Source organism: Triturus cristatus, chromosome 12, assembly GCF_964204655.1.
Source record: "Triturus cristatus chromosome 12, aTriCri1.1, whole genome shotgun sequence".
In the NCBI taxonomy this organism is placed as follows: domain Eukaryota; kingdom Metazoa; phylum Chordata; class Amphibia; order Caudata; family Salamandridae; genus Triturus; species Triturus cristatus.
The window spans coordinates 306,380,844-306,405,825 of NC_140595.1; the positions used below are offsets into that span (position 1 = coordinate 306,380,844).

Here is a 24,982-nt window from a genome sequence, read left to right on the forward strand (position 1 = left end):
AGGACGCGTACTTCCATGTCCCAATCCAGGAAGTATCTCCGTTTTACGGTTGGGTCGCAACATTACCAGCTTGCGGTCCTCCCGTTTGGTCTTACTTCCGCACCTCGAGTCTATACGAAGGTGATGGCAGTGGTGGCAGCCCATATCAGGAGGTCGGGGATTCCGGTTTTCCTCTACCTGGACGACTGGCTTCTGAAGGCAGAGTCTCCAGAGATGGTGCAGCATTATCTGCAGGTAACATCTCAGCTGTTATTCGACTTGGGTTTTTCTTTAAATGTGCCCAAATCTCACCTGGTGCCCTCTCAACGCAACCTGTTCATAGGGGCGGTACTGGACACTACTGTGTGTCGAGCATTTCCTCCACCTCAAAGAATTCTCGACATTCAGGAGATGGTCCCTTTATTTCACAATGGAGCGGTTGTTCCAGTTCTGAAGGTCCTTCGCCTGCTCGGTCTGTTCGCCTCCTGCATTCTGTTGGTCAACCATGCACGCTGGCACATGAGGGCACTCCAGTGGTGCCTCCGCAGGCAGTGGTATCAGCACAACGGAGATCTCAGGGAGTCGATCAGGATCTCCAGAGAAGCTGCAGCTAATCTATCTTGGTGGAGCGTGGAGGGCAATCTGTCCCAAGGAAAGCCCTTCCATCTACCTCCATCGGTGGCCACAGTGATAACGGATGCATCCACTTTAGGGTGGGGTGCGCATCTGGGGGATCTGGAGATCAAAGGACTTTGGTCTCCAGAGGAAAGGTTGCTTCACATCAACCTTCTGGAATTGCGGGCGATTCGTTTAGCACTCAAGGCCTTCCTCCCTTCCCTTCGCGGTCAGTCTGTTCAAGTCCTGATGGACAACACTACCGCAATGTGGTTTGTCAACAAGCAGGGAGGAGTGGGGTCGCATTGTCTCTGCAGAGAGGCCCTGCGTCTTTGGTCCTGGGCTCAGGACCATCAGATTTGTTTGATGGCAAATCATCTGGCCGGGGTGCTGAACGTATGTGCGGACAGTCTCAGTCGGCAGTTCAACGCCGAACACGAGTGGAGGCTCCATCCAGAGGTGGTTTGTTACGTCTTTCGGATGTGGGGAACCCCTCGGGTGGACCTGTTCGCCACCCGCGAGAACGCGCACTGCCCGTCATTCTGCAGTCTCCAGTTTCCGATGCAGGGGGCGTTGGGGGACGCGTTTCAGTTGAGTTGGGGCTCACAACTCCTTTACGCGTTTCCTCCCATACCCTTGATTCCTCGGGTTCTGAGGAAGATTCGCCAAGACCGGGCCCAAGTTATTTTGGTCGCCCTGGATTGGCCAAGAAGGGTGTGGTATACAGATCTTCTCCTCCTCTCCTCGTGCCCTCCGCTCCGTCTCCCTCTGAGGGCAGACCTCCTCTCGCAGTCGGAGGGGCAGGTTCTACACCCCCACCTCCAGAGCTTACACCTTCAAGCCTGGAGATTGACCGGGGCAACCTGAATTCCTTCTCTCTCCCGCCAGATGTGGTGGATATTATTTTATCGGCCAGGCGACACTCCACCAAGTCCATTTACTCATATAGGTGGTCTAAGTTTGTTAAATGGTGTGGAGAGAGATCCATTGACCCTTTAAAAGCCCATCTTTCTGATGTGCTTCAGTTCGCTCTTTCCTTGGCTCAGCAGGGCTGTGGTGTGGCCACTGTCAAGGGCTATCTTTCGGCCTTATCGGCTTTTCTATGTCTTCCTGATCAACCATCATTATTTAAATCTCCGATTGTACTAAGGTTTATCAAGGGCCTAACAAACAAGTTTCCTCCTACTCCTTTTGTAATGCCACAGTGGGACCTTAATCTTGTCTTAACTTTTCTGATGGGGTCCCCGTTTGAGCCTCCTCATAGCCGTCCTCTGAGGCTATTGTCCTTTAAGACGGTCTTTCTTGTAGCCGTAATCTCGGCAAGGAGGGTGAGTGAGCTTCAAGCTCTTAGTTGTAAACCCCCTTTTCTAACATTACATGCTGAAAGGATGGTACTCAGGACCAGGGCTGCTTTCCTACCTCAAGTAGTTACTCCGTTTAATTTGGGGCGGTCTATTACTCTCCCTGTTTTTTATCCACCTCCTCATCCCTCCAAAGAGGAGGAAAGACTTCATCGCCTGGACCCAAAGAGAGCTGTGAGCTTTTACTTGGACAGAACGAAGGACTTTCTTCTGGACGATCAGCTCTTCGTGGGTTATGTTGGTCATTCTAAAGGAAGAGCGGTGCACAAGCGCACTTTATCGAGATGGATCATCCTTGCCATCAAGATCTGCTATGCCCTGGCTGGTAAGGTTCCTCCTGAGGGTATTAGGGCTCATTCAACTAGAGCTAAATCATCTACTTCTGCTTTGGCCAGGGGTGTTCCTGTGGCAGAGATTTGTAAAGCCGCGACTTGGGCCTCCCTCCATACTTTCGCAAAGCATTATTGCTTGGACTCTGAGATGAGGAGGGAGGGCAACTTTGCGCGCTCTGTCTTGCAAGACTTTCTGGTATAGGAAGGTGGACACCCTCCTCCGGGAGTGGGGACTGCTGTGGGAATCTATTCACAAGGTGAGGAATCCACTGGCAGATGTATCCATCAGAAGAACAAGTTACTTACCTTCGGTAACGCTTTTTCTGGTGGATACAATATCTGCTTGTGGATTCCTCACTGGTCCACCCGCCTCCCCGTTGTCCACCTTTGTATACCTTAAAAGTTGTCTTGTTTAAGATGTTGTTATGCTTTCTGGTACTTTGGTAGGAAATGCTTGTTTTATTTAGCTTTCCTTTTGTTTATGTACTATGTATATTTGATGGTATATTGTATACTGTGTATACTTTGAATCTGTCGTTGGTCCACCTGTGCGCCTCAGGGGCACGGAAAAAATGGGTGGAACGGACGTCATCACGCCGACGTGGCTCTCTTATGGCTCCGGTGACGTCATACGGAGTCACGAGCGGAGCCGATGCATTATGACGTCGTCCACGTCGGCGTAGAGAGCTGGGTAAAAAAGTTCTGTGGAATGCTGGCGCAGAGGATATTCACAAGGGGCCATATGTAGGTACCTAAATACCGGTCGGTAACGGCCGAAAATCGGTAAATATCCCGTTACCGACCGGTATTTAGGCACTTGAGATGTAGGTGGCTGATTTTCAGGATTCGGTAATTTACCGAATCGGAATTTTAAGAAATCAGTAAAATACCGATTCGGTAAATTACCGAATCCTGAAATGCTATGTAGGGGGCACTCAAGTGAGTGCATTTCTGTTTCTGGATTCGTTATTTACCACCAACTACAAGTTGATGGTAAATGACGAATACCTTTGAAAAAGCAATTTTGTGCTTTTTAGAATGTGCCATGTGGCAGACATACATGCCCTTAGGGCATGTATGTGCGCCACATGTGCACACATGCACGATTCAGGGGTGCAACAGGGTGTCAATGTGACACCCTGCCACCCATGAATATGCTCCCTCTATTACCGATTCGGTATTTACCGAATCGGTAATAGTGAATGGCTTCCCATTCATTCCTATGGGCCTCCAGGCCCATTGCAATGAATGGGAAGGGATGCATTATTACCGAATCGGTAATTACCGATTCTTAAATACCGAATATTACCGATTCGGTAATAATTACCGAATGGTTACCTACATTCTATTTACCGATTCATAAATACCGAATCGGTAAAATTCGGTATTTAAGAATCGGTAAATATAATTTACCTACATATGGCCCAAGGTGAGGAATCCACAGGCAGATACTGTATCCACCAGAAAAAGCGTTACCGAAGGTAAGTAACTTGTTCATATACACTAGAATGAGTTAAAGCGTGAAATAACATGCACTTGACTTGGTGCTAGAAAGATAAGTGATATCTTCAGAGGTGACCTTTGTACTTAGTGTACATGTCTGGTGCAAAACATTATTCATGGTTTAAATACATGTCCACTGTTGGCTTTATTAGGTGGGTATAGTTATTAACTCAACAAATGTTAACTGTCACAGATAATATAATTTTATTACATAATGAGTAAATAGTTAATGTTTTGTACTCACTTTTTTGATTTTTAAAGGTGTTTTAAATTTGCGAATTTGGAAGTTTTCTTTGTTTTATATCAGTGGAGATACATACCATGCCTTTTTACTTCTCATTGTTTGTCTACCATCTCCTCAGAGTTTTTTCCATGTTTACAATTTCCTTATCATTTAAGGAGTAAGCCCATGTTTACTACTTCATTGTAAACATCTCATCATTTGTATATTTATCTCATGACTTTTACCATGCATTTAAAAAAATAAATAACTGACTTCTTTTATTTTTTAGTTTTCTTTTAGCAGTGAATTTTTTTATTGTTTTTAGCATATATATCACATAAGTCATAAAAACCATACAGACTAGTGATCCATCTGTCAGAAGATCACATATTTATACAGACAATTAATAATTAGTAACTTCCTATTAAGCACTCATTATACCTCTGCATCTAGCATCATTCCCATGACTCATATAGCTAACAATCCCCCCGAACGCAATCCAATATAAACACAATAGACGAACATCATTTGTTTGTTACTTGGACACCTTCAAAGAGGCTGAATCAGCAATGACAATGTTTGATTAAGATTCAAACCAGTTCAATAGTTGTTAACCATCTCAGGAGACGACTCTGTAATCCTGCCTTCCCTGTCTATTGCCTCTTATTCGGTGTTCCCATAATTTATACAAATTCAAGTTTGTCAGTTTCGGAGGGTATAGGAGAGATAAAGTTCTCACCGACAGGTAGAACACCCCTGGGCCTCCATATAGCCTCAAAATCTAGCCTGTTTTTTCCATTTCTCACTTGATTTCTCAGAGTTGGGCATACCAGTGTGTAACAGGAGAAAGTTGTGATTTCTTCCAACAGGAGGCAACTGCAGCCTTTGTCTCCCCTAAACAATTCCAATGAAGTGTCCTATCTGCTCAAATCTGGTAGCGTAAGGTGAGGGAGCCACACCCCCAGTATCACTGTGTACAAATCTCTTGGTATCAGGTAACCCATAATCTTCCCACATACCTCAAAAACCTCAGTCCAAAAAGCTGAGTTATGTGGGCACTCCCACCATATATATGCTTCATGTCTCCTATTTCCTCACAACCCCTCCAACATTTTGGATTACTTATGGGTAGAACCGATATAATTTTGCCAGGTATCTATACCAATCTATCAAAAGTTTGTAATGTGCCTCCTTTCGAGAAACACTCCCGACAATTTGAAGGGTATCTCTCTGAACACTACTGTACTGGCCCTCTGATATTGGGGCTTCACAAAAGAGTTTCCATCTGTTCCTCTGAGAATTGAAGGCATATTGTGTAGTCTCTAAAAGATGTATATACAACTGTGAGAAAATGTTTTTGAGCCAGAAGCTCAACTCACTATTGTTTCTAGAGGTGGCAGGTCTCGAGTTGCTGCCTCTTTCAAGCTAGGTTGTTATACCCAGTGTCTTAAGCAAAATATTTCCTTCTCATCTACATGACAGTCTTTCTTGCATTCTTTGAATGTCTTAAATTCTCCCTTATCAAACATTTGAAATCAAGAGGCAGCCCCCTGCAGTCAAGCTCCACGGTTCTCCATATCAGAGCTTGTGTAATTGCAGCATTTAAATGTATTGAGGTGTGCGATGGTACGTATATAGTCAAATGTAGCTGTCAGATGAAATCAAGGGTCTGGAGCATTGTAGCTGTAGGTGTGTTCAAATTGGTGTTTGATGGACGGTCTTGCTTGACTCTCCATATCAATTCCCATAGAAAGCGGCGTACCCCAGCTCTCCCTGTATGAGCCCATAATTTCTCAGGTAGTCTAGAACTTCACTCTGAGAGGACCGTTAGATGGGCCGCTCGATGATGCATCTTAAAATCTGGGAGGGTCATTCCCACCTCTCTAGACTTGCACAATGTTTTGTATGCTACTCTTGGTTGTCTTCCTTCCCATATAAATTTCAACATTGGTGTCTTAAGGTCTGCAAAGAAAGCATCTGGGAAAATGATGGCAATGCCTGGAGAGAAATAGGACTTTAGGTAGTATCGTAATTTTATCACATTTATTTTACTTCGTTATGATATGGGAGAACTAACCCATCTATGGAGTTCCCCTTTGATCATAGCTTGGAGGGGAGTAAAGTTTGTTTTAGAGAGATATTTAAGGTTAGGTGTTATCGTAACCTCAAGATATCTAATGGATTGAGGCGCCCTGTGAAAATTAGTATTGTACTTGAGTATTTCGACTTCTGTATGCGGCAGTGTAAGATTCAGTATCTCAGATTAAGACATATTAATCTTTACATTTGAGAACTCTTCAAATTCCCTAAATATAGTTTTTAATCTAGGAAGGTAGACATCCGGATTCATCAAAGTCAATAGAATATTCATCAGTAGCCTCCCCTCCCTGGCTTTATAAATATCTGTAAGCATAAAAGGTAGAACATTAAAGCATTTGTAGAACACAAAAGCAACCCCGTTGTGTCTCAAGGCACCGTATGAGCAGATCATATTTTTAAACGGTTTGTTTCTAAACCGTGTCTCTTTGGTACATTTCAGATGCTTTTCAATCTTTAGTTTGGAGGGTTTGGACCACTTACATTAATTGTGAGGACCTTAACCTTAGAGGACAAGTAACTATTGTATCTCCATTCCACCTAGTGTGGAGTCAGCAGCTCCTCAGGGCATGGTGAAGTTTCTTTGGGTAGTTATTGTTGAGATGAATAGTGTATTGTTCACGTGTGTAATGATTGATGGGTTCTACCTATATCCCCAACTTGTCCCTAACAGAGGCACAACACAGTATACAAACCAAACTGATTAAAAAAATCATGGTCTTTACATGGGTTCCCCCCTATAGGATACCCCCTTGTGCCAGCAAGTGGACACTTTCCTTCCGATCCAGGAGAAGCTATCCTGGAGCTCCACCAACCCCCTAATCTAGCATAGTGTAATCATACCCTCGATTCTACATTTATAAATTCTCCTCAAGTGAGGTGTCACGTGGTATGGCATGTCTAGAAAAATGTGGAACCTGTACCCATCCCCAAATTTCTTATTTAATGGAGTCAGTATCTACCCAGATGTTTTTTTTTTGGGGGGGGGGAGGGGTTCTACAGTCCCAGCGTTATCTCTTGTTGATGTGAAGCCGGTTGCAACTCACAGGAAGTGTAGTTGACTTCCAGAATATGTGATGCAATTCTCTAAATTTTAGACTGGAATTTAACCCACAGAAACACTGGGATCTTGTCTTCCTTCTTTCTCCCTTGGTGCTCAACCGATTCATTTTCTTACCTGGATCTCACCGAGATCTCCATCTGAAGTTGTGCCATCCCAGTGTTTATCTAGAATCTTCGCTTCATCAGCCACTTTTGTCATTTGATAAGTCTTATCTCTATTCAAAGGTTATCCCAAACAAATAAAGCCATCAATAGCGTATTTTTTCTTGTTTTAACTTCTCCGTTGAGGGTTGAAATTGTTGTTCCTGTGCTAGCGTCGCTGGGTAGAGATGCTGAAAGAGCGCACATCCAAAGTTATTATATGTCACTGTTCTCTAAGCACAGGCAGCAGCCAGGACCTTTTCTTTTATGTGAAAGTCATGAAATATGACCAGAACTTCTCTCAGTCTGTGGGTTTTGCTTTCTCTCCATGGGCCTACTCTGTCTAATTTCAGTTTGTGGTCATCCCTAAGTAGAGTGGAAAAGAGCCCGGTGGTAAAGTCTTTTAAATCTGAGCCTTCTGTGTTTTATTGTAGCTCTCTGATCCCTACATCCTCTGTCTCACCTGATTTGCCAGGCCCACCTGCTTTAAAGATGCTGGATCTGCTTGCATCACTAGGATGTATGTGCCCGTTTATAAAGGTTGGATGAATCATCACCAGGATTTTGGATCTATTGTTCTACTTCGATCACTCTAGTGCCAACTGCATCTATGTTGCCACGTAGGGTGGCTGTTCGCTAACTGAGGGCTGAGCATAGATCCACCAGCTCTTTCACAAGATCTGTTTTTATCTCTCTTTCCAGTTTCACCTTGAGTATCTACAATGTGTTTATGAGATCAGATTTTGTCAGTACCTGTTGTCACTGGTGAGTGAAGTGTGATCCATCTGTGGTAAATGGTGGGGGAACCGTTGTTATCTCTTTGAGTATCCAAGAAGTTCATCAATGCCTTTTGCATAGTTTTCTTGGGTAGCATGTGTTGCTTATTTAAGTTTAGAATTTAAAGTCTCCCTCCGGGTACATTGATGCAATTTCAATTACATATTCGGAAAGGACATCTATGCAGTATTTTGATCCGCAGTGAAGGCCACAACACTCTGGATGTATGGGTCAGCTCTTGTGGTCACCAGATTTTTCTTTCACTCATTGACACTGTGCTAGTATTTGAATTTCCCTCTGTCTCATTATTCTATTAGTGATTGGAGGTATTTTCAGTCAATCTAGATCCCTGCGCCCCCTCCTTCCCCATTGGTGTATCAGAGCTATTGGAGAGCTTGATTTGCATAAATACTCTATGCAATGCATTGGGGCAATCCTCCAGTGTTTATTGTGTAGGGTGAATCAAACAGCTTATCTTTATCACACATATCGCACATGCCTCCAATTTAGCAGTTTAGGGAACGTGGAACCCTTCCTTGAAAGGCTGGTGTGGGATCCGACCTCACTTAAAAGGTAGCATGGTTTTCTGTGTCCATCTTTGGCACTGGATGTATATTTTTTTACTCATGTTGAGGATTTTCAGCTCTCTGTTATTCCCCAATAACTAGAGTCCATGCTGCAGCCTCATATTGTTACTGGGAACTGGTGGCTCAGTGGTGGCAGACCCGCCACAGCTATTGGTAAGCCTGTTTGGAGAGTTTATTCCCCGCTTAGTGAGAGTGTTCTGCTAGGTTGGCAATCACCAGCTGTGGTGTAGCAACACTTTTCCTTGATTCTCTCTCTGTAGACTGCCTCTGTTTCTCATCGCTGGGCTTCTTGCTTTTCACAGACCAGCGTCTCCTTGCGGTCTGCTGGGCAGGGCACTCAGTTTCCATCAACGCCGCTAACTGCCAATCAACAAGCTGTATTCTGGCTTCTGGTGAGCCTGCAGGGATCATGCTCACTTTTGGGCATATTGGCATTATTGAGGTGCTTTTAGTCCACGGTCGAGAAGGGGAAGGCCCTATCAGAGCTCTAAGCCGATGTGGCCATCTTGGATCGCAGCTTAGCTCCAACCCCCTCTTTTATTTTGTAATGCTTTTAACTTTACCAAATCTCTACAAATGATATTTACACATATAAAAAAAGATAACATATGTTTACATATACAAATACATACAACCCCTTACCCTTAATCCTTTACCCTAATCCTTACCCTTTACCCATAATCTTTTGCCCATATCGCCTTTCACCTAAACCCTTAACTCCTTGTCCCTGCCCTTAACCAGTTACGCTTAACCCCTTACCTCCTTATCCTCATTTTATTTCCATTAACCACTTACCCTTAACCTCCTACAACCAACCCTTTCCATATCAATTTGGGCGGACCTTCAGTATTTAGGCGGTGGAGTCTACTCCTTCCTTGCGACTGACATACACCTCTGCTGGCCCGATGGAATAAGGGTCGTCAGAGGTTTTGCCATTTGTCTGCCCACCCTATTTAATATGTGGGGACAAATGGCAAGTTTTCACTGTATGTTACACCAGCACCACCAGTTAAAACCTGGCCGTAAGGTGCAGTACAAACCTCAAAATAGCCTTCAGGCCATGGGAGAAAACTCCCATGGCAAGGGGGGGGGTCATTGTGTTTTTTTATTTTCAAAAACAGAATCCTGCTTAGTTATTTTGTTTTTGAAAGTAAAAAAAGTGAGCCCTCCTTCAAACATTCAATGCATTTACAGGAACTGTTTGTTCCTGGAAATGCAAGAGTTCTTTACTGGGCCTTTGGTTATCCCTAAATTTGAGGGGGGTGTGGCGTACCCTTGCCATGGCGTGAGTAAAGTACTCTGCTATGGTGATGGGACATACCCCATCCGTCAAAGTCTAAATCAGACCTTAAACCTCTGGAAAATGGAACTTGTTTATACATTCATTTTAAAGCCACTCCTGTTTTGGTTTTAGTGGAAAAAGATGCTTAGTTTTCATTTGTACATTGTCAGAACTTATTGAAGTAGCAGGTGTTTGACATTGTTATCCTATTTTACTATGAAATAGATTTGTTTGTACTAACCTTATGAGTACAAATATAGGCTGTAGTCATTGCTAATGAATGGTAATGGCAAACACTGGAAAGAAGAGAATATTTAGCTTATGGCTGGCAACAGTATGGTTACTAGGACAGCTATCATTGAATCCATGGCATCTGGGGATCAGAAAGAATTCAAGTCATATATGTGCAGTTCCATCTGCACCAATTTTCTGTGGATATATATGTGTATTCCCATGTCAAAACACATAATGGTCTAGGGGTGTCAAGATGGTGGTGTTCTCCAAGTCAGTGATTTAGGGAAATTGCTTCCCAGACATCATATTTATTTCTTGAATTATTTGTAGAGTATTTAACTCCTCAGAAGTCACTTCTAAGTGCTGAAATATACATGTTTTGAACCAAGAGGGCCAGTGGGGAGGTAATTAAAGAAAGGATTGGGGCAAGGAAGTAGCATTATAAGACACATTGCCATTTCAAAGATGACTGAAGTCGAGTCCTAATGCTAGATCATGAAAGTGACCTATACATTTGAGGCAGTAACTCAATTAGTTGGAATCCACCTAAATGTAAACACAAGCAGTATATCTAAAATGCAACATTAGTTACAAAGGTTAGTAGTATTTAGAGTTCAATAATACAATTTGGGGGTTGCAACAATAGCTCTGAACTGTAATGTTCTGCCTTGGCACCACAGCCCCCAAGTTATATGGAATAGATTGCTATGATGAAGATGATAGGCACAGCATGGGTACAGGTAGTTTGAAATATAAAGTCTCCCTGGAAGATGACATTCTGTCTGCTTTCCACCTTTCTCCAGATTACATAGATGGGCAGGATCAAAGCTGACAATGACAGTGGACACCATCTGTCAAGGCAATACGTGTGGCCATGGGAGGGGAACTCATTTGTCTGCAACATGTAACCATCTGTGTCACTGACTTAGTCCTGACTGAGCAGGTTTTAGGCACAATTCAGTCAACTGTGTTTTGTGTCCCAAAAGAGAAATGGTCTTAATGCTCATGAACTGCTTACCACTTTCCTATCAGCCGTGCACAAGATTCCTCTAGACATCTATTCCACATGCTGTTGTTGCTCTGGGAATGGTGACAAGCAGAATGTAAGTGTACTTTATCCACTGCCTGCCACAAGACTGATGAAGGTATGAGGAGTGTACTACTATTAATTGAAATGTATCAGTCACTTAACATGTTTTAAGCAAGGCAGAGAAATAGTGATTAGTGCTGGAGGGCTATGAGGGCTGACTGGTCCCCAGCTTGATTAGTCTAGGGAAATTGTAATTCCCGCATTTGCTTTCAGCGCCCCTAGAAATGTGAAAACATTGTATAGAAATAAATAAATATATGCATATATACTTTACAGTATTTGGAGGTCCTCTCTACCCACTTATGCCACTCATGTGTGGAGAGCTAACAGAAGCCCTACTATGTTACAGAAACTCCCCTGTAACCGAGTGCACTATCAAGGCTGCTTATTAATGTGAGAACTGTAAGCTTCAACTGTTTGCTTATTTTTAACAGGACTTGTGCAACAGAGGGATTTGACTCAATTCTGGTAAGTGTACCTTGCATACTTTTAGACAGTCTCTAACTATGCTGTTCTGATTGTGTGATTTTAATTAAGTGTTTGACACTTATTAGCGGTTCTCCTCCCTCATTACCACAATCATTGGATCCATTGATAGCAAAAACATGTACTTCAGTACATTTGCCCATGGTCAAACATTGAGCTTATTTATTAGGAAGTGTGCAATTCCTTTACCAATTGAAATAATGAAGGATGTGGGCTAGCTACATGAAGTATATGGTGTGTAGACTAGTTTGCTGAAAGAACTAGCTTGAAGATGAGAACATGCAATATTCTATGACCTTGTTATTTTGCTAACCACAGTGATGCTTGGACCTTTAGAAACATTGTTGCCCTTTGACATGGAATGTCCTTACAGTTATGTACTTCAACAGCCTTCAAACAGCCTCACAGATAATATTGTCTTTTGTGTTTCACTTTCATTAGACTGGTGTAGTAGGGATTTACTGTTTCATTGGATTTCATATATTTCTAGATTTCCAAAGACAGCTCTTGTAGTGTAATGCCATGATGTAAGGTTTGGAAAAGAGACGTGGCAGCTTGGCATGGTACCAGAATATTGTAGCCAAAATAGCGTCTGGAAAAGAAATTGTATCTTAAATTTTGTTTAGCAAAACATTGCCCTTTCGGATTTAATAATAACAAATCTTCACCCAAGGGAGTGCTCTTTTAATAAAGGATATATCTGCTGTGATATTTAAGTCAGACGTTATTGGTATTCTGTTGTGTATCTGGCAGATTGGCAGGCCACTGGTCTGAGGCGCATGCAGTACTAACTACTTTCATTCAATGTGCACAACGGCAGCCAACATTAAAACACTATGCCCCCATTTAAAAAACATAACAAGTTATTAAATATCTAATCTGAAAGAGACAATTAGTTATAGATTCCTTACCTTAGAATTACCCCCAGGCGTCAGACTGGATCCGGAGAATTTTTTCGTCAGCAGTACCCCTGCGCATCGATAGGTGGCGTCGGTCGACTCCGCGTTCGTCGTTGGCGTCGTGGTCGCTAGAATGACGTTGTGGTATCTACTTAGATGCCGTCCTCACGCGCTGACGTCAGTTCTTTCTTTTTCTTTCTTCTCGACTCTTGGTGCACGCCGGGATGTCCAGTCGTCCTCGGCCCAGCGTCAAGGCTTGCGACACCTGTCGCAAGCTGATGTTGGTTATGGACCCGCAGCGCTTGTGCCTGTGGTGCCTGGAGCGCGACCACGATCCAAGGTCGTGCTCCGACTGCCTGACCATGAATCCGAAGTCTTTGCGGGAGCGGTCCCGAAAGCTTCTCGAGGCTTGGCAGCCTGCTCTGCGCTGTTCGAGGTCCCGGTCACGTGGGAGGACGTGGGACTGGTGTCGGAGTCACCACCACTCGTCCTCGAAGTCTTCGCACTCCTCAGGTAAGTCGAAGCACGAGATGAAGGTGGAGAAGCATCGTCGCTCTTCACGTTCTCCCTGTATGTCGGCCAACGTGACATGGGATGCGGACGTTGCCCAACCTGCGGCTCCGCTTGCTGAGCCTGTAGGGTCAACTCTGCGTTTTCCTCCTTTTCCGGGAGCTAGAGCGACCCCTGCCCAGCTACGGAGTTTCTATGAAGCGATGCATGCCATCCTTGGGCAGCCCGACTCCGCTGGAGTGACTTTGGGCCCCGCAGACTCGATTGGGGTCCCTGGGCCTTCAACGCTGGCGGCTCCGGCCCCGGCGGGTCCCCTTGGATCAAGGCCTGGATCCGGATCGACACCGGTCGACCTAGTTACACCTCCCCCAGCGATGAATTCACCGCCACTGCGTCCGCTACCGATGCCGGTTTTGTCCCCAGCCGGCTTCGACCCCGACCTCCACCCTGACCTCAACACGGAGCCTGACCGACATCGACCGACGCCAGAGCCGGCACCAAGCTGTACTTTTGTACCTCTGTTCTACCCCGACGTTCCCTATAGGCCAGATTGGCAGCCAGAGGAGGGTGAGGAGGACTGGGAGGGGTCTGTGGACTATCTAGCAGACCAGTTGGAAGAACTGGACTGGATAGAGGAGTTGGGGGAAGCCAGTGGTCTGGATACCTCCCCAGAACTTGGCATGCTGTTTCCTCCTACCATGGCTAGGGAGGAGGGTGCTTCTTATGCAGTGGTGTTGCATAGGGTGGCCGAGGCCCTCAACCTCGAGCAGCCTACGGTGGCAGTCAGGACGAATCTCCTGAAGGAGGTGCTTCAACCGGCAGAGGCCTCTTTGGAGCCCCTGCTGCCGTTTAGTAAAGCCCATACCGACATTTTGGGCACCTGGTCCAGGCCAAACACAGGGGCTCCTGTGGATCGGATGATTGCCCGATGCCACCGTTTGGCTCCGGGCGACCCCTCTTTCCTCTCCCAACAACCCGCCCTTGAGAGCTTGGTGGTCCAAGCATGTACATCCAAAGGCGCATTCCCTAACGCACCACTTGATAGGGAATCCAAAAAGTTGGACCATCTTGAGAACAAGATGTTTTCTTCCGCCAGCTTGGGACTGCGGTTGGTAAACACTGCATGTCTTTTGGGCCGTTACAACCATTCTGTGTGGGATACGGTAGCGCAGGTGCTGCCACAGTGCCCGTAGGAGGCCCGGGCCGTGCTCTCCCGTGCAGTTGCCGAGGGGAGAGACACAGCAAAGTTTCCCATCTTCCCATCAGATGTGGACTGGACACCGCCTAATCGCTAGGCAGGACGATTTCAAAGTCAGTAGCCCTTCGACGCTACACCTGGCTGAGGTCAACTGGCTTTTCCGGGGATGTTCAGACTACCTTATTGGACATGCCCTTTGATGGCCGTCACCTGTTCGGTGACAAAGCAGACAACGGGCTAGAGCACTTCAAGGACTCCCGGGCTACGGCCAGGTCCTCGGGCTACGGAAGGGGTGCCCTGCCATTTTCCACCCAGAGCAACAGGCCTGCGCAATCTGGCCAGCCCTGTGTGGCGGGGGATGTGGGATCCATCATTCTAGGTCTGCATAGCCTCCAAGCCCTCCTAGTCCGACCTTCCAGGGCCACCAATTGCCAGTGGGCAGCAGGATTCGCCATCACCTCCCCCACTGGCGCACCATCACGTCGGAGAGGTGGGTTTTGCAGATAGTCCGAAGGGGCTACTCCCTCCCCTTCAAGACTACCCCTCCATCCATGCCACCTCAGCACCATCGCTTGTCGGAGGATCATCTGGCCCTTCTCCTACAGGAAGATACGGCTCTCTTGGCCAAGGGAGCCATCAAGCGAGTTCCTGCCCCAGACGTAGGTCATGGTTGCTATTCCCACTACTTTCTGGTGCCCAAGAAGGACAAGGGCCTGCGTCCTATCTTGGATCTCAGGAACGTCAACCGCTTCCTCCGTAAGGAGAAGTTCAAAATGTTGACACTAGCTCAGGTCCTGTCTGCCCTCGACCCTGGAGATTGGATGGTAGCGTTGAACAGGCAGGATGCTTACTTTCACATCCCCGTCCTGCTGGCCCACCGGTGTTACCTGCGGTTCACGGTAGGCCACATGCAGTTTCAGTTCACCGTGCTCCCCTTTGGCCTTACCAGTGCCATTTGAGTGTTCACGAAAGTGAAGGCGGTGGTCGCAGGTCATCTGCGCAGATCAGGGGTTCCAGTCTTCCCCTATCTCGACGACTGGCTTTTGAAGGCGGGCTCGCTCCAGGCAACCATCTCCCACCACCAGACTACGACGGACCTCCTGCACTCGCTAGGGTTTACTATAAACATGCCGAAGTCACACCTGTTTCCCTCTCAGAAGCTCCTTTTCATCGGAGCGGTTCTGGACACAACACAGTTTGGGGCTTATCCTCCCAAGCAGCGAGTCCGAGATATTCAGACTATGATTCCGATCTTTCAGCCCCTACCGGGTTTCGGTCAGAATGACCCTGAGGCTGCTGGGCCTCATGGCCTCCTGCATCCTGCTAGTAGATCATGCCAGGTGGCATATGCAGGCTCTGCAGTGGGACCTGAATTTCCAGTGGGCGCAACCTCGGGGGAATCTGTCAGATTGCGTTTAGATCTCGGAGGGCACTGCACGACAATTGCAGTGTGGCTAACGAACCAGGATTGGGTCAACGGCAGATCCCTCTCCCTTCCCCAACCAGAGTTTACAGTAATGATGGATGCATCACTTCTGGGGTGGGGCGGCCACCTGGGAGAGGCGGAGATCAGAGGCCTCTAGTCTCCGGCGCAGTCCGGGCTCCACATCAACCTTCTAGAGCTTCAGGAGATCCGTCTTGCACTAAAAGCATTCCTTCCCTCTATCCGGGGAAGAGTAGTGCAGGTGTTCACGGACACCACCGGTGCCATGTGGTACTGCAACAAACAGGGCAGGGTGGGGTCGTGGACCCTATGTCAAGAGGCTCTCCATCTCTGTATATGGCTGGAACATCAGGGCATATCTCTGGTGGTTCAACATCTGGCAGGTTCTATGAACGCCAGGGCGGACGAACTCAGCCGCAGGTGCATGATGGATCACGAATGGCGTCTTCACTTGGAGTTGACGCAAGGTCACTTTTAGCAGTGGGGAGACCCTTGGTTAGATCTATTCGCCACCGAAGAGAACGCGCAATGTCAGCAATTCTGCCAATTGGAATTTCCAAGGCGTGGAGTTGCGGTCTTCTTTAGGCCTTTCTGCCTATACCACTTCTGCCCTGAGTGCTGAAGAAGATCAAGCGCGACCGGGCCCAGGTCATTCTTGTGGCTCCGGATTGGGCACAAACAGTCTGGTATCCCGAGCAGTTACACATGGCCATCGATCCTCCGATCAGACTGCCTCTTCGGGAGGATCTTCTGTCGCAGCATCAGGGGACAGTCCTCCACTCAAACCTGTCCAGTCTCCACCTCCTTCCATGGAGATTGAGCGGCGACAGTTGACGGCTTTCGACCTACCTCCCGAAGTCTGTGATGTTATCTTGGCAGCCAGGCGTCCCTCCACTTATACGGTATACGCCTGTAGATGGAACAAATTTGTGGCATGGTGCGCAGCAAAGGCTGTGGATCCCCTTTCTGCCCCTCTCTCGGAGGTCCTCTTGGTCCTCCTTTCTTTGGCCCAGCAGGGCTCTGCTCTGGGCACTCAAAAGGGCTACCCCTCAGCCATTTCAGCCTTTCTTAGGCTTCCTGATCAGCCTTCTCTTTTCAAGTCCCCTATTGTAAATGGCTTCATTAAGGGCATTACTCATCTTTTTCCTCCTATTCCCTTTGTAATGCCCCGGTGGGAATTGAACTAGGTTCTAACCTATCTTATGTGCGCTCCCTTTGAGCCGCTACATAACTGCCCTCTTAGACTTCTGACTTTAAAGACTGCCTTTCTGGTTGCCATCACCTCTGCTTGCAGGGTGAGTGAGCTCCAGGCTCTTTCTTCAAATTCTCCTTTTCTGGCTGTTCATCCGGACAAGGTTGTCCTTCGAATTTGACCCTCTTTTCTTTCCAAAGTGGTTACTTGTTTCCACATTGGTCAAACGATTACTTTGCCCACCTTCTTTCTGTCCCCACACAGAGGAAGAGAGGCTCCACCGTCTGGATCCAAAACGTGCACTTTCATTTTATTTGGATCTCACAAAGCAATTCCAGGTGAATGACCAGCTCTTTGTTGGCTATGTGGGCGCCAAATGAGGTCGGGCTGTGGATAAACAGACCATCTCTAGGTAGGTCATTTTGTGCATCAAAGTTTGCTATTCTTTGGCAAAGAAGGAGCCTTCAGTGGGACTGCGCACCCATTCCACCAGGGTGACGGCAGCTACCACTGCTTTGGGACGTGTAGTCGCCCTCAACGACATCTGTCAGGCAGCTCCGTGGGCAGCTCTGCACACTTTCCCAAAACACTACTGCCTGGACTGCCAAGTCCAGAGAGACGGCTTCTTTGGCTGTTCTGTTCTCCAGGACTTTCTGGTGTGAACTTAGTTTGCAGACCCACCTCCGGGTTTGGAATTGCTGGGGTATCTATTCTAAGGTAAGGACTCTATAACTAATTGTCCCTTTCAGATGAACAAGTTACTTACCTTTGGTAACAATATACCTGTAAGAGAAGTAGATTAGTTATAGATTCCTTACCGCCCCACCCATCCTCCCCGTTCTGCGAACTGACTACTAGGCACAGGGAATCCTTTTCAGGGCCCTAGTTTTGTGCACCAGTGGTCAGTGTCATGTATGGCTCTGCGCCTCTGGCATGGAATGTCATGTAAAGAACTGACGTCAGCGTGCAAGGGTGGCGTCTAAGTAGATACCGCGATGTCATACCGCGACGCCAACGACGAACGCAAAGTCGACCAACGCCACCTATCGACGTGCAGGGGTACTGCTGACGAAAAAATTCTCCAGAGCCAGTCTGACGCCTGGTGGTAATTCTAAGGTAAGGAATGTATAACTAATCTATGTCTCTTACAGATATATTGTTACTGAAGATAAGTAACCTGTTCATTAGGTCCAGTAACAAAATCATTTGTTATAGTAACTTGAGTAGAAGCCTATGCTTAATATTGTTTTGGGAGTAAATAAAAGAAAATGGTATTCTAAGTCATGTTAAACAACTAAAGACCTGATTTAGAGGTTGGTGGATGGGTTACTTCATCACAAAAATGACTGATATTCAGTTCACCTTATTACAAGTGCCATACTATATATTGTACTTTAATAAGGTGGGCAGGTTATCTATTAAGTTTGTCACTGAGTAACCAATCCATCAAACGCTTAATCAGACCTTAAGTTCTTTCTATCAGAATATGTGTTGTGAAAAAAATGTGGCCCTAGTAAATAGAAGAAATACGATTGGCTTAACACCAATTACATATTATTGACAGTTCCAAAAACACACCTTTTAAAGGTACACATCCATCATCGTCTTTACAGTGTGTTTTCTTCTTTGTGTGAGTATTCATTGTGTGAATACCCCTTGCCAGCTTTGTGTGATAATTTCACATTGGCCATACAGTATTCATAGGCTCACATAGTGTGTGCTCTGGACGAATGCAAACAAGGACGCCAGAAGGAGGATAATTCAGAGTCCAACCATAGGTTTTTGGGTTCACTATATAGATCAAAAAAGTTCTCCTTGGGGTAAAATACAAATTAATTAAATTAATCATGAGAATTCAACACATATTACTGCTATTTGAGGACCAAGTACTAAAAAGTAGCTCCTATAGTTGTTTTACATAGGTCAAAGAAGTGCCATATTTTTAGGATATACACTTAAGATACATTTACACACTTTGGACGCAACTAGGCCTGACTTATTTAGTCAGTGAATATCCTGAACTCTGGCATGTTATCGGCCCTCCTAGACCCAGTCATCCCTATTATAGATCATGTCAAACTCTCAAGCCATTAAATTGATTTAGGTCTCCTTCATATTTTAGGAAGAATAATAGCATTGATGGATGGATTGTTATATACAAGTGTTACTCACTGGTGGTCAATTGTATATCAATTCTTGACATCTTTTTAGCAGATCATAGGATTTAATTAATTATTCCCTTTTATGAAATGATGGTATCCTACAATCTGGGAGGGAGAGCACACCCTCAACCCCATAAACCAAAGCTGGCCAACCCTGTGTTATACCTATTGGTAAATATTACAATTGGTATGTCACCGTTACCTTGAGTTATTAGATTGGGAGTCTTTACATTGAAGGCAAGTTGTCAGTTTTGCATATATTTACTTTACTGGTAGTTTATGATGGAAGTTAGATTATTAGTTGAGGGGGGGGGGGGGGGGGGGCCCACTCAAGTAATAAAAACAATCCTTGTCTGGGTGAACCACAAAAGTCACCAAATAAACCTGTGCTCAACCTACTGGTAGCCTAAAGCAATTAGATGTAACTTAGAGGCAATGTGTAAAGTATTTGAACGGCACTCAATCTTCAATAAAGTGAAAACACAAGAAATATCCCACCAAAAATGACACCAAAAGAACAGAAATACAATCAGTAGAAACAGAGTTATGATTTTTCAGTTTTATGTGAAAATAGCACCACAAAGTGCCACTCGCAAGTATCTGGTTGTGCTGGACCAGGTCATACTCACAAGTTCAGACCTACTTGGATGGAGTGCAGATTGGATGCAGGAACACATTGTCATTTTAAAGACGACTATGGTAGAGTCCTAATCATAGGTCATGAAAGAGACCTATGAATTTGAGGCAGTGTCTGAATTAGTTAGCATTCACCTTCTCCAGAAATGTGAACACAAGCAGTATGTGTAAAACACAACATTAGTCCTAAAGCTTAGTAGTATTTCGGTGTTAAGACAATATGGGAGTTGCAACAATAACTCTAAAAGGTAATTTTCTGTCATAGCACCACTGCCCCAAGGTATATGGAACAGATTTCTATGATGAAGATGACTGCAGACAGTGCAGTTTGAAATATGAAGGCACCCTGGAAGATGAAGTTATGTCTATTTTCCACTTTTCTCCAGGTGAAATAGATTGGCAAGCCTCAAGGTAACAGATATAGTGAACATCATCTGTCATAGGCAATACATGATTTGCATTCGGCCATGGGAGGGAAACTCACTTGTCAGCAACGTGTAACCCTTATGTGTCACTGGCTTAGTTCCGTTTGAGCAGATGTTGAGATGGCATTTCTCAGTCGATTGTGTTGTGTGTCCCAAAGAAGAAATGGTCTTACCACTAAGTGTGAACTGCTGACTACTGTCCTTTAAGCCATGCACAGGATTTCTCTAGACTTCCATCCCACATGCTGTTGTTACTCTGGGAATGGTGATAAGCACAATACCAGTGTACTTTTTTTACTTCCTACCACAGTACTGATGAAGAAGTGAGGAATTTACTTCTATTAAATGCAAGGTATAGCCACTTAACATGTTTTAAGTAAGGCATGGCCATAGTGATATGTATGCTGGAGGGCTACGAAGCTGGCTGGTCTCCCGCTTGATTAGTTTGTAAGAAATTGGGTTATTAGTTGAGGGGGGTGAGAGCCCCACTCAAGTAATAAACACAATCCTTATCATGAAGAACCATAAAAGTCACAAAATAAACCTGTGCTTGTCCTTAGGGTAGCTTGACACTAAAGCAATCAGGCTTAACTTAGTAAAGTATTTATACAACACTCAAACTATAATAAAGTAAAATAAAATTACTCCAAAATGACAAAATTCCAATCAGTAGAGCCAGAGTTATGAATTTTAAAAATTCTAGGTAATAATAGCGCCAAAAAGCACAAAGTGCCACTCGCGTGTATCTGGTCATGCTGGACTGGGTCAAACTCACAAGTTCAGGCTGAACGTGATGGAGCGCGGGTTGGATACAGAGACCAGATTGGCCCCTGTGGAGGTTTTTCCTTCTCTAAGTCTCAGTCCATGTGAGGAGCCTCCGCAGAAGCTTCATGTTGGCATGAGGAGCATGTTGCAGCTGGAGCTCCACGTTGACAGTTGAAGCAGGCAGCTGCTGTTTGAGTGCAAAAAGCAGGTTGATGCTGGAGCTTTGCCTTGGTATGAGATGTGGAAGGCTGTTTCTTGAGGGGAAAGAGTCCGCTCGTGAGGAGCCCAAAACCTCTGGATTTTCAACTGGAGTACTGTTTTGAGGAGAGAGTAGTACATTCTGATGCAAGCCAAGGGTCCAGAACCTGGGGCACCTCTTGGGAGCAGGACTCACTCCAGCAGAGGCCAGCAGCAGGGCTCACGCAGGTCTTTTTTTGTGCTGGTCAGTTGAAGAGAGGCCTCTGGTAGTTTGCTGTGTCCCTGTAGCTCAAACACGAGGTCAGCCAACTGACCCCTGGAGTCACTTCTGGGGAGTCTGAGGTCAAGGCAAGCAGGTCTAGTCTTCCTTCTTCAATATATGCAGGTCCAGGAGTATCCTGATGAGAGCTTCTTAAGGTGCAGCATGTATACCTAGTGCCAACCTTTGTGGAAGGGCAATTCTTGGCCAACTTCCAAACTGGTTCTGGTCAGTTCATTGTCTTCCCCTGGGTTTAGCTCCAAACTATCTAGGGTAGCAAAGGCAAGAGAAGGCCTGGTGTGAGGTTCCTGTGTGTGTGCTAGGAACTCCTTCCCAGCCATCCTGTCAGGAAGATCCACACCCTCTGTATCCAGGCCCCTTTTGTCCCCATATATGAAAGGAATACACAGTACACTTCAGGAGAGCCATTCACCGTCCTGTGACATCGGGCTGTGGCAGAAAGGCACATTTGGTTTTAAAAGAAAAATGGGAATTTCTAAAAGTGGCATTTTCAGAATAGTACCTTAAAACCTGACTTTAACATTAAATAGGATTCTAAATTACAATTTAAATGAGTGGAAGAAACATTTTTCGGTTACCAGACTGTTATCATTTATTAAGTTTAATAAGGTAACCCAATATTAGTCTATTAGAGAGATAGCCTTGCTGCAGTGACAACACGTTTAGCACACGTCCTACTTTTTAAATAACCATGCACCTTGTCCTATGAGCCTTTAAGGCCAACCTTGGGGTGAATAATTCATATTAAAAAGCAAAGAGTAGGCCTGGCAAAAGGTTTATTTTGCTAGGTCGAAATGGCAATTTCAAACTGCACAACAGCCTGCATTGACAGGTCTCAGACATGTTTTACAAGGCTACTTTTGTGGGTGGCACAATGAGTGCATAATGATTGCTGCAGCTCACTAGTAGTATTTAATTTACAAGCCCTTGGTTACAACACTGAATCTGCCTTACTCCTGGCCTCTGAGGTGCTACAAATAGCAGCTGATGAAGGTAGGACGGCAGCACTGATCTTGTTGGATTTAAGTGCGGCTTTTGATATGGTATCCCACCATCTTCTTTTGGAGCGGCTGTGGGATGCCAGTATCAGAGGTAGCACATGAGAATGGATCAAACACTTCCTACAAGACAGATCCTTTCAAATTCTACAACGCCCCTTTAAGTCTGAAATCTGCCTCCTGTCACAAGGGGTACCACATGGTTCTGCCCTTAGTCCAACATTATTTTATTTGTATATGCGCCCATTAGCAGACATTGTACTGAAACATAGGATGAAGCTGGTGTCATATGCTGATGACACTCGGCTGATTATCACATTGGAGCAGAAGGATATAGAGGCTGCCCCTAATTTCAAAGCCTGCTTAATTGACTTGGCAAATTGGATACATTTCAGTTGCCTTCAATTAAATGCAGGTAAAACTGATATCATGGTAATTGGTAAACAGCCTTCCATCTGGTCCCATAGCTGGTGGCCGAAAGAAATAGGGCCTACCCCGATTCCCAAACCGAAGATTAAAAATGTGTGAGTCTGGTTTGAAAATACCCTATCTTGTACAGAACAGATATCAACTGTGGCTGGCATGTGCCTTGGCCTTTTAAAAATGCTACGAAATGTTTTAGATCTTCTACCTCTAGACGCTAAAAAGACCATTATGCAGGCCTTGGTTACAGCTTGATTGGAATACTGCAACATCATATACGTAGGGGGTCACTAAAAGTAATATGACAATGCTGCAGAAAGTCCAAAATGCTGCTGCCCGGATGAAGGCGAACCCCCGGTGGGAGAGGCCCGAGGGAAATACATTGGCTACCGTTGCAGTACAGTTACTTTTATAGCTCTATGTTTCTGCCATAGGATTATGAATAAGAAAAGACCTAGCTATCTTCGCCCCTTACTCACCCCTTACAGACCTATCCGGAATCTTAGGTCAGTGGGCACTGCTAAGTTGACATTGCCAAACATTCAAAAGGCACGTTTAGGAGGCAGATCCTTTAGCTTTTTAGCAGCTAAAGCCTGGAATCAACTGCCGTTGGAGCTGAGGATTCAGCCCTCCAAAGTGCAGTTTCGTAGAAAACTTAAAACATGGTTCTTTCAGTCACCTTCGGGGGACTGGTATTAATCTCTGTTGTTTTTGGATAGGGCTTCTGTGTAAGGGCTGGGTTGTCTTAGTGCGGGGACACTCCGTCTGGTGTAACCAAGTGCTTTATAAACTTTAATCTAATCTAATCTAATCTGGTACATGTAGTCCATATTCTAGGGATTTATAAGTAAACTTAATGTAACAATCAGGTGTATACCAATTTTACCATGTTTAGAAGGGAGAGCTCAAGTACTTTTAGCAGGAGTAAAGTGCACAGAGTCCCAAAAGCCAACAAATATGAGTTCAGCAAAGAAAGGCAAAAATCTGGGGTGACTGTGCAGAAAGGACCTAGTTCAAAATGACCCCCCTCCAGCCAAAAATGTGGGTAGACTAATCAATACTTTGATGGTTTTCCCTGCTCAGGCGATAGAATGTGGGCAGTGAGCCTCTTCTGAAGTGGCACTTGTCAGTTCCATACCCTCTGAACCTAGTTGTATCCGTCTGTCAACACACTCCTGAGCCATGTGGAAACCCTCTCCTCCTCTGTGGACCCCATTTGTGGCAACACAAACTGATTCGGCAAAGGAAGATACAAAACTGGGGTGACCCTCCAAAAAGGGCCCAGTCCAACAGTTTAAAATATGAATCTAAAATTCCATTAAAATTATAAAGGCACTTCAGATGTAATAACGTGATATAAAGGCTGCATTTTTATGACTCCCATTGTAAAGACCCTCAAAGTAACAAATAACATTATTAGAATCAGGTTTTCTATTACAGAATACAAAGTTGTATTTGGTAAATTACTAGTAGGTGGATTACACTTAGCATCAAGACATATCAATATTGAGTTTCATCAAAGACTCCCCTGTCAAACATTTGCTTCTGCTTGCTGCATTTGATAGTGAACATGTCGATAGCATAAGAAAGAAACCTATTGTAACGAATATAAAATGAAGATAAATGAAAACTACGAATTTTTAATGAATAAAAGTAATTTAACATGTATTTTTCATTGTTGATGTTTACAGTGTTTTAGGGTTAGGGTTGGCCTTAGAGTCAAGCATAAGGTTAGAGTTGTGATTGTTTCGCCAGTTTGGATTTTCATAGGGTCAGTTTAAAGTTTATGGCTAGATTTGAGGGTTTGATTAGGAATAGGTTTTTGGTTACCTTTAAGGTTGGTGTTTGGATTCGGGTAGAGATAAGAGGTTGTAGAGGTATTAGGGTAAGGTTTATGTTCAAAGTTGGGATTAAGGCTAGAGTTATGGAAAGGATTCTATTTAGGCCTATGTTTAAGGTTCTCACTAAACTAAGAGCCAGAACTCTGATTATTCTGTGAGTTTGTGGTAAGGCTGTATTTAATATGTGGTTTTGGTAGGGGTTGCCAGATATTTTCTTGACAACGGTTTCTTCATTATTGATG

At 45.0% G+C, this 24,982-nt stretch overlaps 1 protein-coding gene across 1 annotated transcript in view; it reads left to right on the plus strand.

The window, feature by feature from the left end:
* LOC146775937 (uncharacterized) overlaps nucleotides 1-24,982 on the plus strand; it is a 1,457,164-nt gene that overhangs the window by 1,416,576 nt on the left and 15,606 nt on the right. Inside the window, exon 21 of the mRNA XM_085639461.1 lies at nucleotides 11,718-11,751. Coding sequence (XP_085495587.1) covers nucleotides 11,718-11,751 — 34 coding nt within the window. The remainder of the gene's footprint in view (nucleotides 1-11,717; nucleotides 11,752-24,982) is intronic.